The sequence below is a fragment of the Apostichopus japonicus genome, chromosome 17 (assembly GCF_037975245.1).
Source record: "Apostichopus japonicus isolate 1M-3 chromosome 17, ASM3797524v1, whole genome shotgun sequence".
In the NCBI taxonomy this organism is placed as follows: domain Eukaryota; kingdom Metazoa; phylum Echinodermata; class Holothuroidea; order Aspidochirotida; family Stichopodidae; genus Apostichopus; species Apostichopus japonicus.
The window spans coordinates 29,432,684-29,450,901 of NC_092577.1; the positions used below are offsets into that span (position 1 = coordinate 29,432,684).

General features: G+C 36.7%; 1 protein-coding gene across 1 annotated transcript in view; it reads left to right on the forward strand.

Moving 5' to 3' along the window:
* The first annotated feature begins 1,829 nt into the window (after positions 1–1,829).
* LOC139954942 (gamma-2-syntrophin-like) overlaps positions 1,830–18,218 on the forward strand; it is a 69,064-nt gene continuing 52,675 nt past the window's right edge. The window contains exon 1 of the mRNA XM_071954965.1: positions 1,830–2,248. Within this exon, the coding sequence (XP_071811066.1) occupies positions 2,240–2,248 (9 nt within the window). The 5' untranslated portion in view covers positions 1,830–2,239. The remainder of the gene's footprint in view (positions 2,249–18,218) is intronic.

Consider the following 18,218-nt stretch of genomic DNA (forward strand, 5'->3'; position numbering starts at 1 on the left):
GAAATTAACCGTACTATACAAGCATTAGAAATTGACATCTTCTTTATAGTGTTGGTATTGGATGTTGGACGACAGTCAAGTGATTTTGAACTTCAAGGAGCTGTGCATCCATTCCCATATATCCTTGCACGTGACTATTCTCGGTTCTTGGGACTCAAAAGGAAAACACCAACACAGTGTTATAGGCTATATGGTTGTTCACAACAATTAAAGGGTGTGAAGACTCGCGCAAAGAGAAACGTCTAATGCCGGTAATCTGACCTAGCTTCGAATGAGGTGTAACAGAAGTGTTAGACACCACCATCGATTCCAGAAAATACACACACAGCTTGCTACCGTCGGTAATTAGACACTAGTGTACAGTCAGTACATACAGTTGCGGTCAATACCCACATCACAGTGTATAAACGATACAGCGATGGACATCTCAGGTCCAGCTAAAGATAACATGGTATCACGTTTCATTACTGTCTGCATTTTGTAGCGACACGAACAAAACGTCACTTGCAAGCAACAGAAAGTTAATTATTTCAGACGGCCGCACGCGGTTTGGGGCGAGTCTTCAATGCCTTTAATATTCAACGTTGGGAGCAGTTGAAAAGCCAACAGATCATGTAATTTTTGTATATTTCAAGATTGTGAGAAAAAATCTATACCATTTAGCAACTGCTCTTTCTTAATGTGATGCTAACAATAGAGACCGCATTGTTAATTCTTTTATTGAGCAACTTTTGAGCAAATTTAACGTAGACTGAACCCCAACCATTCAGACTGCTCGCTGAGAGTAAATAGCAAATTTATAAAATTGATTTAAATCACCTTTCAATTCTCCTTATTTTCTCTACTTTGATTTGTGCTCTTAAACATACCAGCAGAAAAAAGTAATGATTATATCTGAAAATATGTGCCAACCAATCGTTGCATTAGATCGTTTTAGGCACTCCCCCCCCCCCCCCCATCGACCCCACGACAATGGTTAAATTTTCGAGAATTTTGTACGGTTTTTACTGCTACTGTGGTATGATGGTACATACCCAGGCTTTAATCAAAAGTGAAATTTCATAAGCTATTCTGGAAAGTCCGAAGGTCAAAATGGTTTACATGTTTATATATTTCCATATTTACGTCAATATGAAAATCATGACATTAAAATTTCCCATTTGATATTCCATTTAGGGGGAGGCGTTACGAGCCTACCCCCTTCTACAGTTTGTTGGTACTGAAAAATTGCATCAAACATTATATGGATCAGTACAAGCCGGGCATGTATAATATTTTATCCGATATATTCTTCTTGCACCGCTATTTCGATACAGTATTATATTCGGTATCCACCGAACCGATGCTTGCCTCGAGTCCTCGGCTGAAAGTGACGGCAGGCTGGCATGTTTCCAGTGCCACGTGCACGATGGAGATCTGTTATCGATATGAGCATAATCATGAAGGGAGACATCTAGAATAGGGGTGCATGGGGTGGGGCTTAAAGGATCATTGACTAGCAGTATTCTCAGTTCACGGCTATATGCCATTGATGTGTGTAGGATTGTATACACAATATGGCTCAATGGTTGTTAGAGTCGTTAATGCGCGGTATGCGTCAGTATAACCAAAGGCGTATATGTTCTTGAGTATAACAGGCCTTTCAATATGCCCTCTTTTTTCTAAAATATTTTTTGTGCAACTTCGATGACACAATACCATATGAAAATGGCATATATCAAATACGGTAGTGTGAATTTAAAACATCGAATTCAGTCATACATTCCACGATCGTAAATTATACATTGCGCCATCATTTTCGATGTCAGAGAATGTTTTGTGAATGACATTAACAAACTTCGGTCATACTACAAGTGCGTTCTATTTCTAAGCTAACCTTTGAACTCTAGAAACATACCTGGCATACCACTTTGCTAATTGACCAATAAGCATGTCCGTTATATTGCACCTACATTTGTTGACAACTTCTTCACGGCTTGCCTGCGGCTCTCAAGCCAAGAGGGAGAGAAGAGGGACAGCATTTCAACGAGGATAGTAAGGTTAGACATTACTACTCTCGCGAGACAAGGTGGCAGATTTTTATATTACTTTCCAACAGTTCGGAAAAAGCATCAACGTATTCCAGAAGTGGGTAACTGGAGAGATTATTGGCGTTAGTACGTTGAGTTAGACGTAGGCAACTTGAGGAGGAGGCTTGGCCAAGGTCATTGAAACTTGAACGGTGCCTTAATTCTTGACCATGGCAGAGGTGAGTGTTCACGTGCTACAGCTAACCTAGGCTTAACGGTAATCATGTCATTAGTAAACCAACGGATAGGCTATTAGTATTACTACTAGTAGAAACTTGTTAGCTTTTCTTAATAGTAGTAGTACTACTTCTACGATAGGAGTAGGACGATATAAATTTGTAGTCAATCATGGGAAGGGTCACTGGTGTTGCAATAAATGTGCACTTAGTTAGGATGTTGGTCTACATGTTAACATAGTGTGAGTTACACTATGCCATGCAGGCTAATATAGTAATAGGTAGTATTAGTACTTTTTCCCTTTTGAAACCTCCAATTAATAAACACAAACTAACTGATTGCTAACTCTTCACTCCTTTTTGGTATAATTATGTAATGTATTAAATAACCACGCAATCATGATGAGTTTTTTTTTGCCAAAATTGTGGCCTATTGGTAGAGATTGAGCGAATTAATTCTTTATCCTTAAAACTTTGTCCTGTGTTTTCAAACACAAACAGTCAGTTAAAAATATTACTCTGATAGATGCTAGGGAAGTTGTAACAGGCTATTTGTGATACAATGTATCCTTTACTATATATAGTGAACATTTGTCTCATGACTCAGTAAAGCGCCTGGTGTAGTCATGAATTAAACCAGCCAGCCAAAGTCATGACTCCAAGAGTATTTGCAAAATGTGCCCTTTGAACAGTTCCATCTGCTCCACAGACATTAAAGAATGGTGCTAGGCAGAGTCATTGTGCAAAATACTGTACATACCCAATGTATAGCCTTTGAATGTACAATTGAGAATGTAGAAGGCAATGCTTGTGCCCATGCATGCGTATGAGTAATGATTTGATGGAATTGTTTTCAGGCAACACCAATGTTTTGTTTGATTTTTTTTCATTCGCTCTATCTCTGCAAACTGGCCAGAATTTTGGCCAAACAGTAGATGGTCATTGTTTTGTGATTATTCACTATATTGATACAATAGCTTCGAAAAGAAGATTCTTTAGACCATCCAGATTGAATGCATTAAGTGCCTTAATAAGACATTAATGTGTTTAAATATGATCCCAGAGATTTCGTCATTGGTTTGCAAGAAATATGTTGGGCACAACTTCTTTTTTTTTGTGACCAATATGAATTTAGTATGAATGGCTATTGACTACTGGGAGAAATCTAAGCTCTGCTATGGGCTGTATTATTAAATATTATTGCTGAAACTGGAAATCTTTAGGAATCGGTTGACTAACAATCCATCTGTTTACTTCTCTTGATAGAAGTCCATTCCTTAGAAATGGAAAAAAAAAATGGAATTTAAAATACCCTCCACATGTTTTGTTTTACTTTTAAAGAATTGAAAAACAACTGTAAGTAATGAATGAAAATGATTCCACCAGTCTTGTTCTTTGTTGGTAATCCTCTGGCCTACTATTAAATGACGATATATATACTCCCATGTCTTATAGTGTGGGAAGACAACTGTATGTAATAAATACTTAACAATTTAATGTACATACAAACTGGATTGGCTGTAGACGAGGAAGTAACTTTTTATTTCAAAGCTCAATTCGCTAGCTATGCATGCATGAAGCAAATTAGCAATAAATAAATACATCCTGTAATTTGCAATCTTGTAAATTACTGGATATAGATATCCTTATGGTGATCAGTGACTGTATCTTCTAACGTTACTTTTTGAATATTTAAACTATTTCTCAAATCTCAGTTGGCTCCGTGACTGTATGACGTTAATTAGCAAAATTAAATGCATCCTAAAATATGAAGTATTAAGTTACAATCCAACTTAACCGTCTCTAGTCACTGTCTGAGGAGTAAACTTGGTCATTAAAGTACGAGTTGCCGTTCATCTGGTAAATTAATAGCACATCGTTTAATGCTATGTATGTGTATTTGTGAGACGTTCCACACACAGCTTACAACCATCCCCCCTTCCCCACACACACACATACATCCATGTGTTAGTAATAGGGTGTTCCGTTTGTGTGTTTATGCATACAGTCATGAGTTAAAAGTTTAGTTCAGAGAAAATTTCATTTTTGATTCCACATAAAAAAGGAATATATTCTAAGCATCCTGTTGAAATTTGCAAACAATTCCTAATGTTTACAGGTGTACAGAGAGATATTGATAATTGAGAATTGTAACAGAGTGTATAGTGAACTTGAACCATCAGGTGTGATGTCACACTGAGTGGAAAATGTTTTTGTTTTTTCACTCTTTAGCTATCACCAATGTTGCATTTGCTAGAGCTCCAAGTTTGCCCAAAGAGGATAGGAAGTTGACAATATATATATATTATACAAATAATGAAGGGTTATGAGTGCAATAGTGCAAATATTTCATGAGTTGAAAGATGGAATGTTCCATTCAACGAAGCGCAGCCGAGTTGAATGGAACAAATTACATCTTTCAAGAATGAAATATTTGCACTATTGCACGAATGGAAACCATTCATTATTTGTATATTTGTATTAATAAGCCCTTTCATGAAATCTTTTTAAATTCAATGGTTGGAAATTGCAAATAAACTTGCCTAGATGATGTGGCATAAGTGTCCTAAGATGTACCAAATCTCTTCTAGATGATTGATGTAGTAAAAATTTGAGTATCTGTCCCATGACTTCTCTGATTTTCTCTGAAACATTGATAAGATGTGATGTTTGGGTGCATGGAACCAATTTTGACAAGTTCTTACTTATCAGGACTCTCATTAAATTAATGATTTTTTTTTGCTCAAGGGGAGTGCATAATATTCAAAGGCTCCAAGTCATGTCAAGGGAATATCATTTGTATAAATTTCCTTGCAAAATGCTACATACAAAATGGGCAAATTGCTATGAAAGTTTAAAATTCTATAGATCTCGCAGTTTTGTACACAGTGAAACAAAAGTATTTTATAAGAGACAAAATGTACTAGAGACTACAAAACTGCTACACAAGAAAATCTGAACACTGAATTTATTCCCTGATGGTGCCATTCAAAATCCTGCTGGAGATATTGTACCCAAAGGATATCTGGCTTCCCCGTTATAATTGGAATTTTTTGCACTTTAACCTGTAATTTTCCTGGTTAAATGGGTTTGACTGTAAAACTACTTGTAATTTACATAAATTTTTGTTATACAAATGATATGTTTTCTCCTCTCCAAACCCAGCTCATTTCAACTCCACTCTAAACTGGATACTCCAGACTGATTTTAAGGAATCTTTCAGACCAGTTGTTGAAATTTGGTCTTTGTAAAAAAAAGAAAGAACGCCCTATGCTGTAGTGCTACTTGCCTAAACAGTATACATTTGTTATTTACTTTCATTACATATGGTAGCTCAGGGAAGAACATAGAATCAATGCTACAGTAAAAAATGTTTCCCGAAAGGTAGTGAGGGCGTTTTAAAGAACTTAGCAAGCATAAACTCCGCTGGCCAAACAACTTTCAAGTCTTAGGCTTTTGAGTACCGGTACAGCGTTTCTGTATGTTGCCGTGTTGGAGGATTCTAACCGTAATAGTTATTACCGACTTTGTGATCTGCGTTATGGTCATTGCCATTTATGGTTTGAAATCCTCACAATTTTGCAAGGTCAGTAAGAGTGACTGCATACAGTAGCTTTCCGTTTTGGGAAACCAAACAGGTGCTCTAGAAGAACAGCATGTACCCAGAGAGCACTAGCCGAAGGGTGACAAACCGTGCTAGATCCAGAGATTTGTAAATACTGAGTAAGTGAAGGCTGCAAAAATTGGACACTGTTGTCCCAAACGATGTTACTATTTCGTGTGTACAGGCTACTGTACTTATATCCTCATCATCGGTTTCACAGTGGCGTACACAGGATTTCAAATGGATCTTCTTCAGAGGCGAAATGACAAGTTTTGATGCAATATTCTTGTCATTCAGCCTCTGAAGAAGATGAGCTGCTAGTATTGAAATGTCAAGCCAACTTATTTTTACACATTTCTTACACAGGCTCAGTTTGCTAAGGCTCAGTTTGCTAATGTAGTATTGTTTTATTTTGGTATGTAATTAGTAGAAAATGGTCCATGGTTGTCTGCAGACTACAGTAACAGTGCAGTTCATGGATATTGAATCAAACCTTGTCGTAAATTCTGTTTATAATTTATCTGCGTAGCGTAAGTTTCTTTTCATCATAATCACAATATTAAAGTTTCTGATCTTCTCAAAGTAAAAGTAAAATTTAATACTTTACCAGACTATAATGCAGATTGTAGATACAGTATAGTACTGTAGGCTACTACGGATTTCAAGAATTGCTGTCAAACTGTGATGAACAATTAACACCATTCAACATTCAACCCCCATGCAACCCAGGGCCCCTTCCCTCCCCCTGCCCCCTTCCCTCTCCCCCGTGTATTGTGTATTAAATGGTGTATTTAATTGTAAGTATCAAGAGAGCTAGAACTGTTAATTCTGTTCAGACTGATGCTCATTTTGTATTTGGCTTAATATTGCATTGATTAATCTTTCACCAAAAAAATGCAGAATTTATACAAATTGACGAATGGGTAAAATGACGCCTCTTTAAAAATGTCAAGATTAATTTGTGTAGGATTCTGGGTGTTAAAGTCAACAACTCTCTCTCTCTCTCTCTATCTGTATGGTTGAATAGTTTGGTGGTAGATTTACTTAATCTCAGGAGCTAAAGTGAACAGATGTTCACACTCAACAAAATGATGTCACAGCTAGAGCAGATGGAGTCATAAACTGTCAGAAACAAATACTAAATTTATTACACCATGCAACTCTCTCTCTCGAATGCAGTGGCATACATGCTTCACATTGTGGCATATGCAGTGGCATGCGCAGTGGCAGTGGCATATGCAGTGGCATATGCAGTGGCATATACAGTACGCAGTTGCATACATGCTTCACATACATGCTTCACATGCTTTACATTGCTTCACAAGTATAGATACATGTATATAGATACATGTATCTATACTTGTAAAGCAATCATGAGGGGCAGTTTGAATCCATCTAAAATGGGTAGGCGGTGGGACCCCTGTGCCTTGATATGTGCAAATCAAATTTATGTAAATAAAACACAGGTTTTTAATCATACAGAAACTTTACTGTAGGCATAAATTTGAGGGTTTTACAGCTCTCTGAAAGCTATTGATGTAAATTTCTATGAACCTAACGAACTCATGGAAATTTGCGAGTCAAATTTATGAGGAAACCACCTGTAGGTACAGTAATTATCATACAGTAACTGTAAGCATAAATTTTCTAGGGTGTATATTAGAAGGAACAATATTATGCAAATTTCTGTGAACAAATTAAAGGATTCATTTCAGTACCTCCCCATATATGGTTTACAAACAAGAGCATTTCCCATGGATCAATTTTCAATGATTAGGGCTAGCGAGAAAGGAAAAGGTTGACTTCCTGCATCATTCTGTACATGTGTATATCTGTGTATCATGTAATGTCAGTCACAAACTTGGACAGGTAGCAAGGCTTCGTTGAATGGGTTCAGTTAAAAAAAATAAATAAATAAATAAATAAAAAAATATGTGTATGTATAAAAACGAAACATATTGGTTAACTTCATGTCAGATAACTTTTGATGTTTTTCATCCTTAAACTGCAAATGAAGTTCTATGAAGCTCTTGCAGAATATTATTTCTGTCTTTTATTACTTAAGGTCATCAGTATAGCCAAAAGATATGCTAGAAAGGTAAATAATGGTCACTCTTGTCTGAACTTCTGGAGGCGTCCTCATACACCCTACAAGCACTCTACTTACACCAAAATTAGAAAGACACCCTTTAGGCCTCTGCCTGGAAGTAATTTCTCACTGTCTGAACCGCAAGGATCTAGAAATATCTGGAAACTGTTACCAACTTCAATATGCGTACTGTAATCCTCAATGATATTGCTGGCCTCTACTAGTGCTTACAGAGTTACGGGGCTAAATAGCTCCCAACCGTTTGACATCTAGTTCCTTGCTCAAACTCACTCTTTTAAAGTGTAGCTATGGAAGAAATAATTTCCCCAGTTGACTTCTCTCGGTTGTCCGTGCGTGCGTGTGTGCGTTTTGCTGTGTGCAGTCCAGGCTGTGGAGATGACATTTATATCCGAATGACCTACATGAAACAAATGCTAGCCAAACAGGGAAACATTTGCTCTGCAAGAATAATTTGCGCGGGCGGTGTTTTTTTGAATATATCTCCAGTGTGGGCTTCAGCATATGACGAATAAAGAGTGTTTTGAAGAGATAACATCTGAGAGGCAACTGAATAGAAAGGGAGAGAGTGATCTGGTTATCGGATCTCCAACAGTCCCCGAGAAGATCATCTTCCGAAGAATCACCAGTATAACAAGATTCTAGCGGATCTGAAATTTGATTAGATCTCCAGTTTAGTGCTTCAGGCGTGAACCAAAGAATCGTCTAATTAGCCTAGCAAGGACGATGGTATCTTCATACTGCCTGCACGCCACCGCAGTATGTTCTCGTAGCAAGATCTCCCATCGGAAGTATTACTTTCCAGATGGAAGGAGACTCTGTTCAGATTGTTTCTATAAGAGACTGTGGTTTTAAATAGAGCCGATCCGTCATGATACCCCTCGAAATCCACCTTGACCACATAAAGTACAACATTTTCATTTTCTGCTGTTTTTATCCATCCATGTATTTTGGCCCCAGCTAGTTCTTCTATTATTAGTTATTTGCACTACCTTTAAATAATTGTCAATGGGATTTAACTTATTACTGATATGGTCTGAAATGACATGCTTTAAGGTCTTGTAATATTAATTAAATAAAGCAGATGTTGTTTTGATTACTTTTTGAGGCTTGCTGAGAACAAGGTTCCTTTATTGTTTGTGTTTCAGATTGTCAAGTCTGACATTGCCAGTGTGTATTGGAGAATAAATTTTGGCATTCGCTTAATTCTTTAAAATCCGAGTTCGATCATCTTGGCATTCGAGAAAATTTGCACTTTGAATTCATATAGTGCCTTTGTATTCACAGAGTGCCTTTGTATTCACAGAGTGCCTTTGCATTCATATAGTGCCTTTGTATTCACTGAGTGCCTTTGTATTCACAGAGTGCCTTTGTATTCACTGAGTGCCTTTGCATTCACAGAGTGCCTCTGTATTCATATAGTGCCTTTGCATTCACATAGTGCCTTTGCATTCACATAATACAGTGCCTTTGTATTCACTGAGTGCCTTTGTATTCACTGAGTGCCTTTGTATTCACAGAGTGCCTCTGTATTCATATAGTGCCTTTGCATTCACATAGTGCCTCTGTATTCATATAGTGCCTTTGTATTAACAGAGTGCTTTTGTATTCACTGAGTGCCTTTGTATTCACTGAGTGCCTTTGTATTCACTGAGTGCCTTTGTATTCACAGAGTGCCTTTGTATTCACAGAGTGCCTTTGTATTCACAGAGTGCCTTTGTATTCACAGAGTGCCTTTGTTTGTACTTCTTCAGGTTTGACATTCATTTACATTTCATGTGTGTGATGATTGCTGATTTACAATGTGGATGCTTGTAACCTGTCTCTGCTGATGCTATGCACTTTATCAATCTATCGAGCGCCCTCTGTATGGTGGATTTTTCCCATTGTCTCTGGATCTATCTGTATATCAAGCTATTAGTTTAAGAGATATTTCCGTGTATTTCCATAAATCTTTGGACTTTTGGTTAATATTTAAAAATATTTTCTGCTTGATTTTTGTTCTCATCTGTCTGAAAGCAACATTTGTGCAGCATTCACCAGCTTGCTGAGTAAAATTTGTCTTTCTATTTTACTTGTTTGTCTACACCTTAAAAAGTGATGGGAAGGTGGTGGTGTGTGGGTGGTTAAAGGGGGGGGGGGGGGAGGAGGAGGTCAGGGGTAGGTTCAGTGAGACTAGGAATAAAGAAGCCAATCTTTTTCAGAAAATGTATCCTGTTTTGTACATGGCCAACTGTACAATCACTTCGAATGAGTTCACATTAAGTTAATATATGATATATGGCTATGATGCCTTCTTCATGTACAGTATATATGTTTATTGTTTAGTTAATTTGTGATCTCATGTAAATGATTTTTATAATTTCCAACAAGTCTGAATATTTGCATTTGGAAACACTCACAAAGTGCGAATCTGTAGAGAGTAGTCATAGCGCATTTGTTAGGCAAATGTTTTGCCCGATCGGTTTAGCAATTAAAACAACATATTTTTCATGAGTGGGAGTGAAGGGAAGGGACTTAATACTTGTTTAAGTACATTATTGTTAACTGTATATATTATATTATTTCAAGCTTTAGAGAAAAGGGGGGTGGGGGTCTCCTTAATCACCTGGCTAAAAACCTCCCTTACATGTTAATCCCTCAGTGCATGGCCACCAAGAATTCTTATTTTGAGTTTAGAGATATATTTATTTTTTATTCAAGTTAATCCCTACCCTACCATGCACCCACCAACATGAAAATCCTACCTGTGAGCTTTTCAACACTCATACACACAAAATATACTGATAAATTAGTGTGTGTAGTTATTATATTGGAGATGAAGAGTTAAAAAAATGCTAACATGCAGTGTGAGGAAAATGATTTGGGTGCATTTTAGCCATCAATATTGTAAAATTAATATAGCTCTTAAAATGCTCAAAAGTTCTTTTATATAATCGCAAATTTTACGTTACCTCATTGATTTGTTGCTAGATGTTATGTTCTCCCTGCTTTTTAAACTTGCCTGGTCTGATAGACATTATGGGAACATTGGGATAAGGATACTTGTCTTACAGGATGCCTAGAATCCCCCATCCCCCTCCCATTCCCCTCCGCCTCAGGAACCAAGAGGTTCATGTCCTTGCTTCCCATATGCTTGTCCATACCACCTTTTCTTCTTCCTCCCATCAGTCCCCCCCCCCCCTCTCTTGCTCTTCCTAGTTTCAAAGTTATTTCATTTCCAGTTAAATAAGCTTAGTCCATATACTGTATACCTGTTCCCATAGATTCACCCCTTTGTACTGTGGGAGGTCTGTTTACACATATGCAGTACTTCACAGTCTGATGATAATTTTACTTGAATAGATTGATCAGGTTATCAACTGAATTTTGTTTTGCTTTAAGGTCACAAAAAGTTTTTTCCTCACTTCACTCATGTTGAGCTGAGAAGAAAAGTTATTAAAAGCTTTTGACAGAACACACCAACAATTGATAACTTAGATATTTGAGGTTTTGATAAAGCCCTGAAGTACTTTCACCTTCGACTTTAATAATATTTTCAAGTACGAAATTGGCTTTTTTTTTTTTTGTCAGAGTCACTTTTCCTATCTGGTAAATTTAATGTATACAACTGAATGTTTTTATTGGCTATTTGGCCTGAAAGTTTACAAAGGTTATAACATTTTAAATGAGGCTTATAAAGTAAGATGGGAGGGGTAGGGGAGGGTAGAGGGCTTTAAGTGGAGGGGGATTAAAGTGGAGGGGGATCAAAGTGGAGGAAAATAAGGAGAAGGATGCTGAACATCTATATTGAGATCTAATATGTCAAGGAGTTGGAGAAATGGGATGGGATACATGCCTCACAGCAGGATCAAACTAATGGTGAATTTGGCTCTTGATAAGAGAGCCTTGGAAAGGGGGAGGGGGGGGGTAATTGGGAGGGTGGTATGCCCAGTCCCTCTATTACCTTTTACAACTTGTGTTAAGTGTGATGGATTTGAAGAAATTGGTTCTTGTTTTTAGTCTTAAAGTTGAACTTAGTAGATAATTAGCCTTAAGAGTTAATATAGTACCAACTTTAATATTGACAACCTGATTCTTATATGCAAATTAGGTTCATTTGCATGGATGTTGTACTGTTGAGATTTGTTTGGAAAGATGAATGAAGAGATGGACATTTTTAACTTTTTGAAACTTTATGACACGATTACATAATACGCTAACAAGTGAATTATTCTTTGATCATACTCTAATTTGCATGGTATAACATTCTTAGGGTTTGTCTACACTTTATAGTAATATAGATCCCTGCAAACATGTTACTATATAGATTCCTGCAAACATGTTACTTGACTAAACTCTATATAGATTCCTGCAAACATGTTACTATAGTATAGTAATATAGATCCCCTCAAACATGATACTTGTCTGTACACTCATATAGTAATATAGATCCCTGCAAACATGTTAGTATTCTACACTCTATAGTATTTGGTACTATAGTACTTCATACTGTAGCATAGTTCCCTGCAAAATTGCTACTTTTCTACACTCATATAGTAATATAGATTCCTGCAAACATGTTACTAGTCTACACTCTATATATGTAGATCCCTGCAAACATGTTACTATATAGATTCCTGCAAACATGTTACTAGATTCCTACAAACATGTTACTATAGTAGTATAAATAAAGATCCCCTCAAACATGTTACTTGTCTACACTCTATAGTATTTGATAAGTACTATAATACTTCATACTGTAGCGTAGTTCCCAGCAAACTTGCTACTTTGCATATCTAGATATTACTGCAGACTTATTCCTTGGCACTCTGGGCTATCAACACTGTAAGATCTGCAGTCTGTAAAATGTCGAAGATGAATGTTTCGCTTTCCTTCGTAAATTGTTCCAGTGGGTGGCAAAGTGATCCATACACATTGCTGGTTCATTCTTGGTTATTTCTTCTTCGGCAAAAACCTATCTTACATGCAGTGATATTACGTCCCACGTAATAGCCAACCGCAGAAATTAAGTACCCTCAATAACCACTTAAATTATATGCAAAACTACTTAGATGTTTTAAGAAATGCATTAATTTTTGTCGTGTATTTTCAGTTTCTCTTCCTGTATGGGCTTATCTCGTCACATCCACCTCAGATGGTTTCATTTTAATCTCAAGAAATTAGTCCTTCACCATTTCTTGTCGTAGATCTGCTAAAATTGCCTAGAAGGAATAATGCTAATAATGGTGTTTCCCTGTTTATCTGTCGTCACTAACAGTTTTATATTTACCTTTTAATTATATTTGACAGAGATTTGTAACATTTGTAGTTATAGTAAGTGCTTTAAAGGTATGTTGTATTGCAACCCCAAGTATGCCAGATATTCAAATATGGTCACATTGTGTCAAAATTCTTAAAACTGTTTTTATTATTAACACCTTGGCAGAAATGTACCTCACTGGGACATTCATGCATCTTGTGTGTTCACTTAGAATGTCTGGGAACAATTTGGAGAACACAAGACCCCCAGGAAAGTACTTTTTGAAAAACTTCTAGCAATTATAGTGTGCTATACCTTGAGGCCTATACATACTACAGCCCTTTAATGGTACAGAGGCTTGAGTCATTGAATGGCTACCAGTTAATTTCCATTTAATAATAAACCACTTATAAATGTATACATGTATGTATTGGATCCTGTGTGTGTAATAATTTTACGCATACATACATGTTATGTTGGTATAGTATGCCAGCCTTTTTTCCACAATGCAAACAGATGCTGTAAGAGAGATTTAAAACTTGAAGGGTATGTGGACATACAAACTCTGTGTAAAATTCTGGATTTAAAGCAATTAAAAGAATCTAGAAACATGATGATGATGACGATGGTGGTGATGGTGATGGTGGTGGTTGTGGTTGTGGCCGTGGTGATGGTGAGATCTTTGCTTGAATCAGAAGTATCTATGACATGAGTTATCCATCACTCAAACATTATGAAAGATTGCAAGAGCTCTTCATAAGCGCAACTAATATTTTACCTATTTTTTTGAAGGTATGAATAGAAAGAAACTAATTTTATATCATTTGAAGAGGAAGTTAATCTCCATTTAATGTTAAACCACTTATAAATACATACCTGTATGTATGTATTGGATCCTGTGTGTATAATAATTTAGATTGCATGTTGTAAATGATCTGATCATAACAGGATATTCCTGCAGATGCAAAATAATAATTAACAATCAGTATGTTGGCAAAAAATTAGTAAAATTGAATAGTTTTACTCAAATCTGTTTTTTTATACTTTATAGTTAGGTTTGATTGCCGTCTCTATCAGCTATTCAAATCTCGAGTTTATCGTTAGGGTTTTTGTCAATTTTTGTGTCTTTATATTTATCTGTCTTTCATCAAAATGGTGTATTTCCATTGCAAACAGAGTCAATTTTGTTTTATAGTACTTTATTGGAAAAATACTGCATTCGTTGCTTGAACGCTTAGCGATGAAAGTTTTGACACAGGCCTAGAGATTACAAAATTAGAGATTGCCATCAAAGCTCTTGTTTCATGAATATCTGATGTGGAATGATGTGGTTTGATGTTATTCCAAAAAAAAATGCATATAGTCTAAAGGAAGAATTAGTGACAGCGTTTTTGCATAATGACTTGATAAAGAGGGGAAAAAAAGTGTCAACATTGTACCAGTTGTCAAAGTTTTTCGATGAGAGTATATTTTTTAAACGTTATAATGCAAGTTATTACACAACCATCTAATCCATATGTGGGAATAACTTTTGCGGATTTCATTTAATCTTATCGATGTGACATTAATTAACCCACTCCCATAGTCCATATTATCTACTTCAAGAGAGAAAATTCTGAGGTACATAGCTTGGCAAATCAATAGCCCCGGTAGGTAGATCTACTCATGGCGCTGACATGAAACACTCGATACAGAGAGGCATCAATGCTCTCAATTTCAATGCCTTGAGGTGGTTGAAAAATTTGGAGCAAAGTTTAATTGCTTGGCATGAATTTGTAGCTATAGTCTGTTAATCGGTATGGGTGTGTGCGTACATCTAGTATCAATGGGTGTGGAAGTGTGTGTGTGGTTGTGTCTAGTGTTGACGAGGTATTTGTGTCCATAAGTGTTCTGTTGTATTGTTGGTTCTGTACCTACTGACTAAGGGCTGGTACATATTAGCAAACCTCATTCCAGGGCAACAATATTTTTTTGTGATTCCAATAAACATGGAGTTGCTAAATTTAGTGTAAGAAGTAAATCAAAAGCTGACAAGCATTCCAAGTCAGATGTTAATTAATAATTACTACGTAGCTCTTGTTCTCCTTCTTACCCTCCTTCTTTAAACCCTCCCTCCAATCCCCTTCTATCCCCCTTCTAGCCCTCTAGTGTTTGTTTGACCTCACAGACCATTATTGCAAATGGTCTAGTTAGACTAGTTAAATATGAGAAATAAAATGATTGTTGCTCCACAGATCTAAAATAATGAAATATATATACTCTGTGAGTAATAACTAAAACAGTATACTTGGTATCTCTCAACTGGACTCGTTGTTCCGATATATTATTCATTTGAATATAAATTACACTGAAATTATTATGTAGGGGATGCACAGATCTCTGACTTTAAGGTACTTCTCAATGGATAAAGATCAGGTGTGTAAGTATACTTTCATGAAAATCTTCCTATAAAATCTTTTATTTATTGACACAAGGTCAACGTTCAGATAACACAATATAAATACAAGCAAATAAAGAGAGTCTGAATGAGTAAACATCGTTTGGCATTCATATGCATTGTGCAACTATAACCCATAATTTTGTGATTAGGTATTTATAGGAATGCTAGCTGACATGTAAACATTAAAGGGTGTGAAGACTCCTGCACAAAGAAACGTCTCATGCCGGTAATCTGACCTAGTTTCGAATGAGGTGTAACAGAAGTGTTAGACACCACCATCGATCCCACAAAATACACACACAGCTTGCTAACGTCAGTAATTAGACACTAGTGTACGGTCAGTACATACAGCTGCGGTCAATACCCACAGCACAGTGTACAAACGATACAGCCATGGACATCTCAGGTCCAGTAAAGATAGCAAGGTATCATGTTTCATTACTGTCTGCATTTTGTAGCGATACGAACAAAACGTTACTTGCAAGCAACAAAAAGTTAACTTTTTCAGATGGCCGCACACGGTTTGGGGCGAGTCTTCAATGCCTTTAAAGTGTAAAATCAAAAGGCTCTTATTGGATCAAGATATCCAATAATAGATCAAGAAAATGGAAGAATAGTAGTAATGTACAGTGAAACATGTATAGAGTTCTTGAGTTGATTGAGGAGGGGTGGAGAGGGATGGGGGGGGGGGGTTAGGGATCAGGAGGTTTAGGGATGGTGCTGGCCATGTCCCTCCAATAATTTTTACAACAATGGTTTTCATGCAGGCCACATCTAGGTAAATTTCAACACCACTGAACATTTATTTGTATTTGTAGATTCCTTCCAACACCTCAAGCTGGTGTGGAGGTATCTGAGACAAAAAATATGAGCACCCTATTGCTAGCCAGTGTGACCAGCTGCAGCCTGGGACTATCAACTACAGCAGTTTATCATAGTGGGTAAACTAGTATGCCTACACTACAAATTACAAATATGATTTGGGGTTTAAATTGTTTCTGTCATTCAGTAATCCTTGGGATGGAAAGGGACCTTTCACCTTGCAGATCTTTGAAAGACTGCAGAATGATGTTTGTAGTTCAGTGTTCACTGATACGTAACAGAATATTATAACCATGAACTGACAAAACTATTTAATAAAGAAGCCAGTAGTCGTGGATCTGAATCAACTGGTATTTCATATTAATGTATATAACATTTGCCACTCTTATTGATTTAAGGGGTACTTTAACTCTAAAAGTGAACTGGTTAATTAACAAAAGTGGTCCCCCACCACAACATCTTAAGGTCACAACCCAGCCAAAAGTTTTGACATTTGGCCACGACTCGTTGGTCTTCACCAATCCCCCTCACCCCCCCTCCTCTCTCCTGACCGAGTTCATCATTACAATGTCACTAGTACATCGTGTGCTAATGCATCAGTAAATTGCCAAGAAGTTTGTCAGTCTAGGCTTGAAGGACTCGACAAATTGCAATTCTAAAAGTTTCCAGCGATTTCTGAAGTGATCTCGCAATTGATTAAAAATCCCTTACGACCCAGACATTGGATCGGGACCGGTAGGTCACAGACTGACGGTTTATAGGGTCGGATATAACTAGAAGGATCCCCCCACCCACGTAATGATCACTCTTGTGTGTACATAGCAGTGCAAGTTTCTTAAACTTGATCCTAAACACGCTACCTATCAGAAACCCCATCAGGTCCCACTATATCACAGCTAGATCTGCACTAGAGAGAAGGTTTCATCAGTTAAAAGCCTTTTAAGCTTACTTTATATGTATCCTGTTTTGATTACCTTGTACTATGGTATATCAGAAAACCCTGAAACATGTTTACTCTAGGGATTACAAACAGTGTGTTAGGAATGTCACAGTATTGGATACAATCCAACTACGTAAGATTATTACCCATACACCCTCCTGCACAGTGCATGTACATGTATGTCAGTTAAAAAGTGTTCAGTACTATCATAACCATACAAAACTAAACCTTGTACTTTCTGGAGTGCTTGTCTGTAATTCTGAAGTAATGTGAAATAGCACCCTCTATTTGATGTACAGGAGGCACACATTCTGTAATTGTCCAGAGGAGCTGATTTGATCTTGGCAACTGATCATGATTTCATGCAATTTCAGAGAAAATTATGTATTTCGTGGATGTATTGTAAATCTGTGAAAAAGTGAGAAAAAAGCTTGAAGAAAATGAAAAGAAAAAAAAGCTCTGCTATAGAAATATGCTGCTTTATTCTGGATAAACTGATTAGGATATAAACTGTATTGATTCTACAGTTGTTTGTTACATCATGCAAACATACTCTTCAAAGAAAATTACATTTATCCTTTCCTTCAATTTGTGATCTTCTGTAGTATTATGTCAGACTGAAATGTCAACACAAAGAATAAAACTGAAATGTAAATCGTACCACGGAGGTGATGGGTAAGCAAATTTGGATCCATTTTTTCTCAATATTAGCAAAATGTATTGTTTGATTGCTAGATTTAATGAACTACAAAACATATTGAGCATTGTTGGAGAATGTTCCCAATTCATGGCGCTAATGCTTCGTGTTAGTTTTTGAT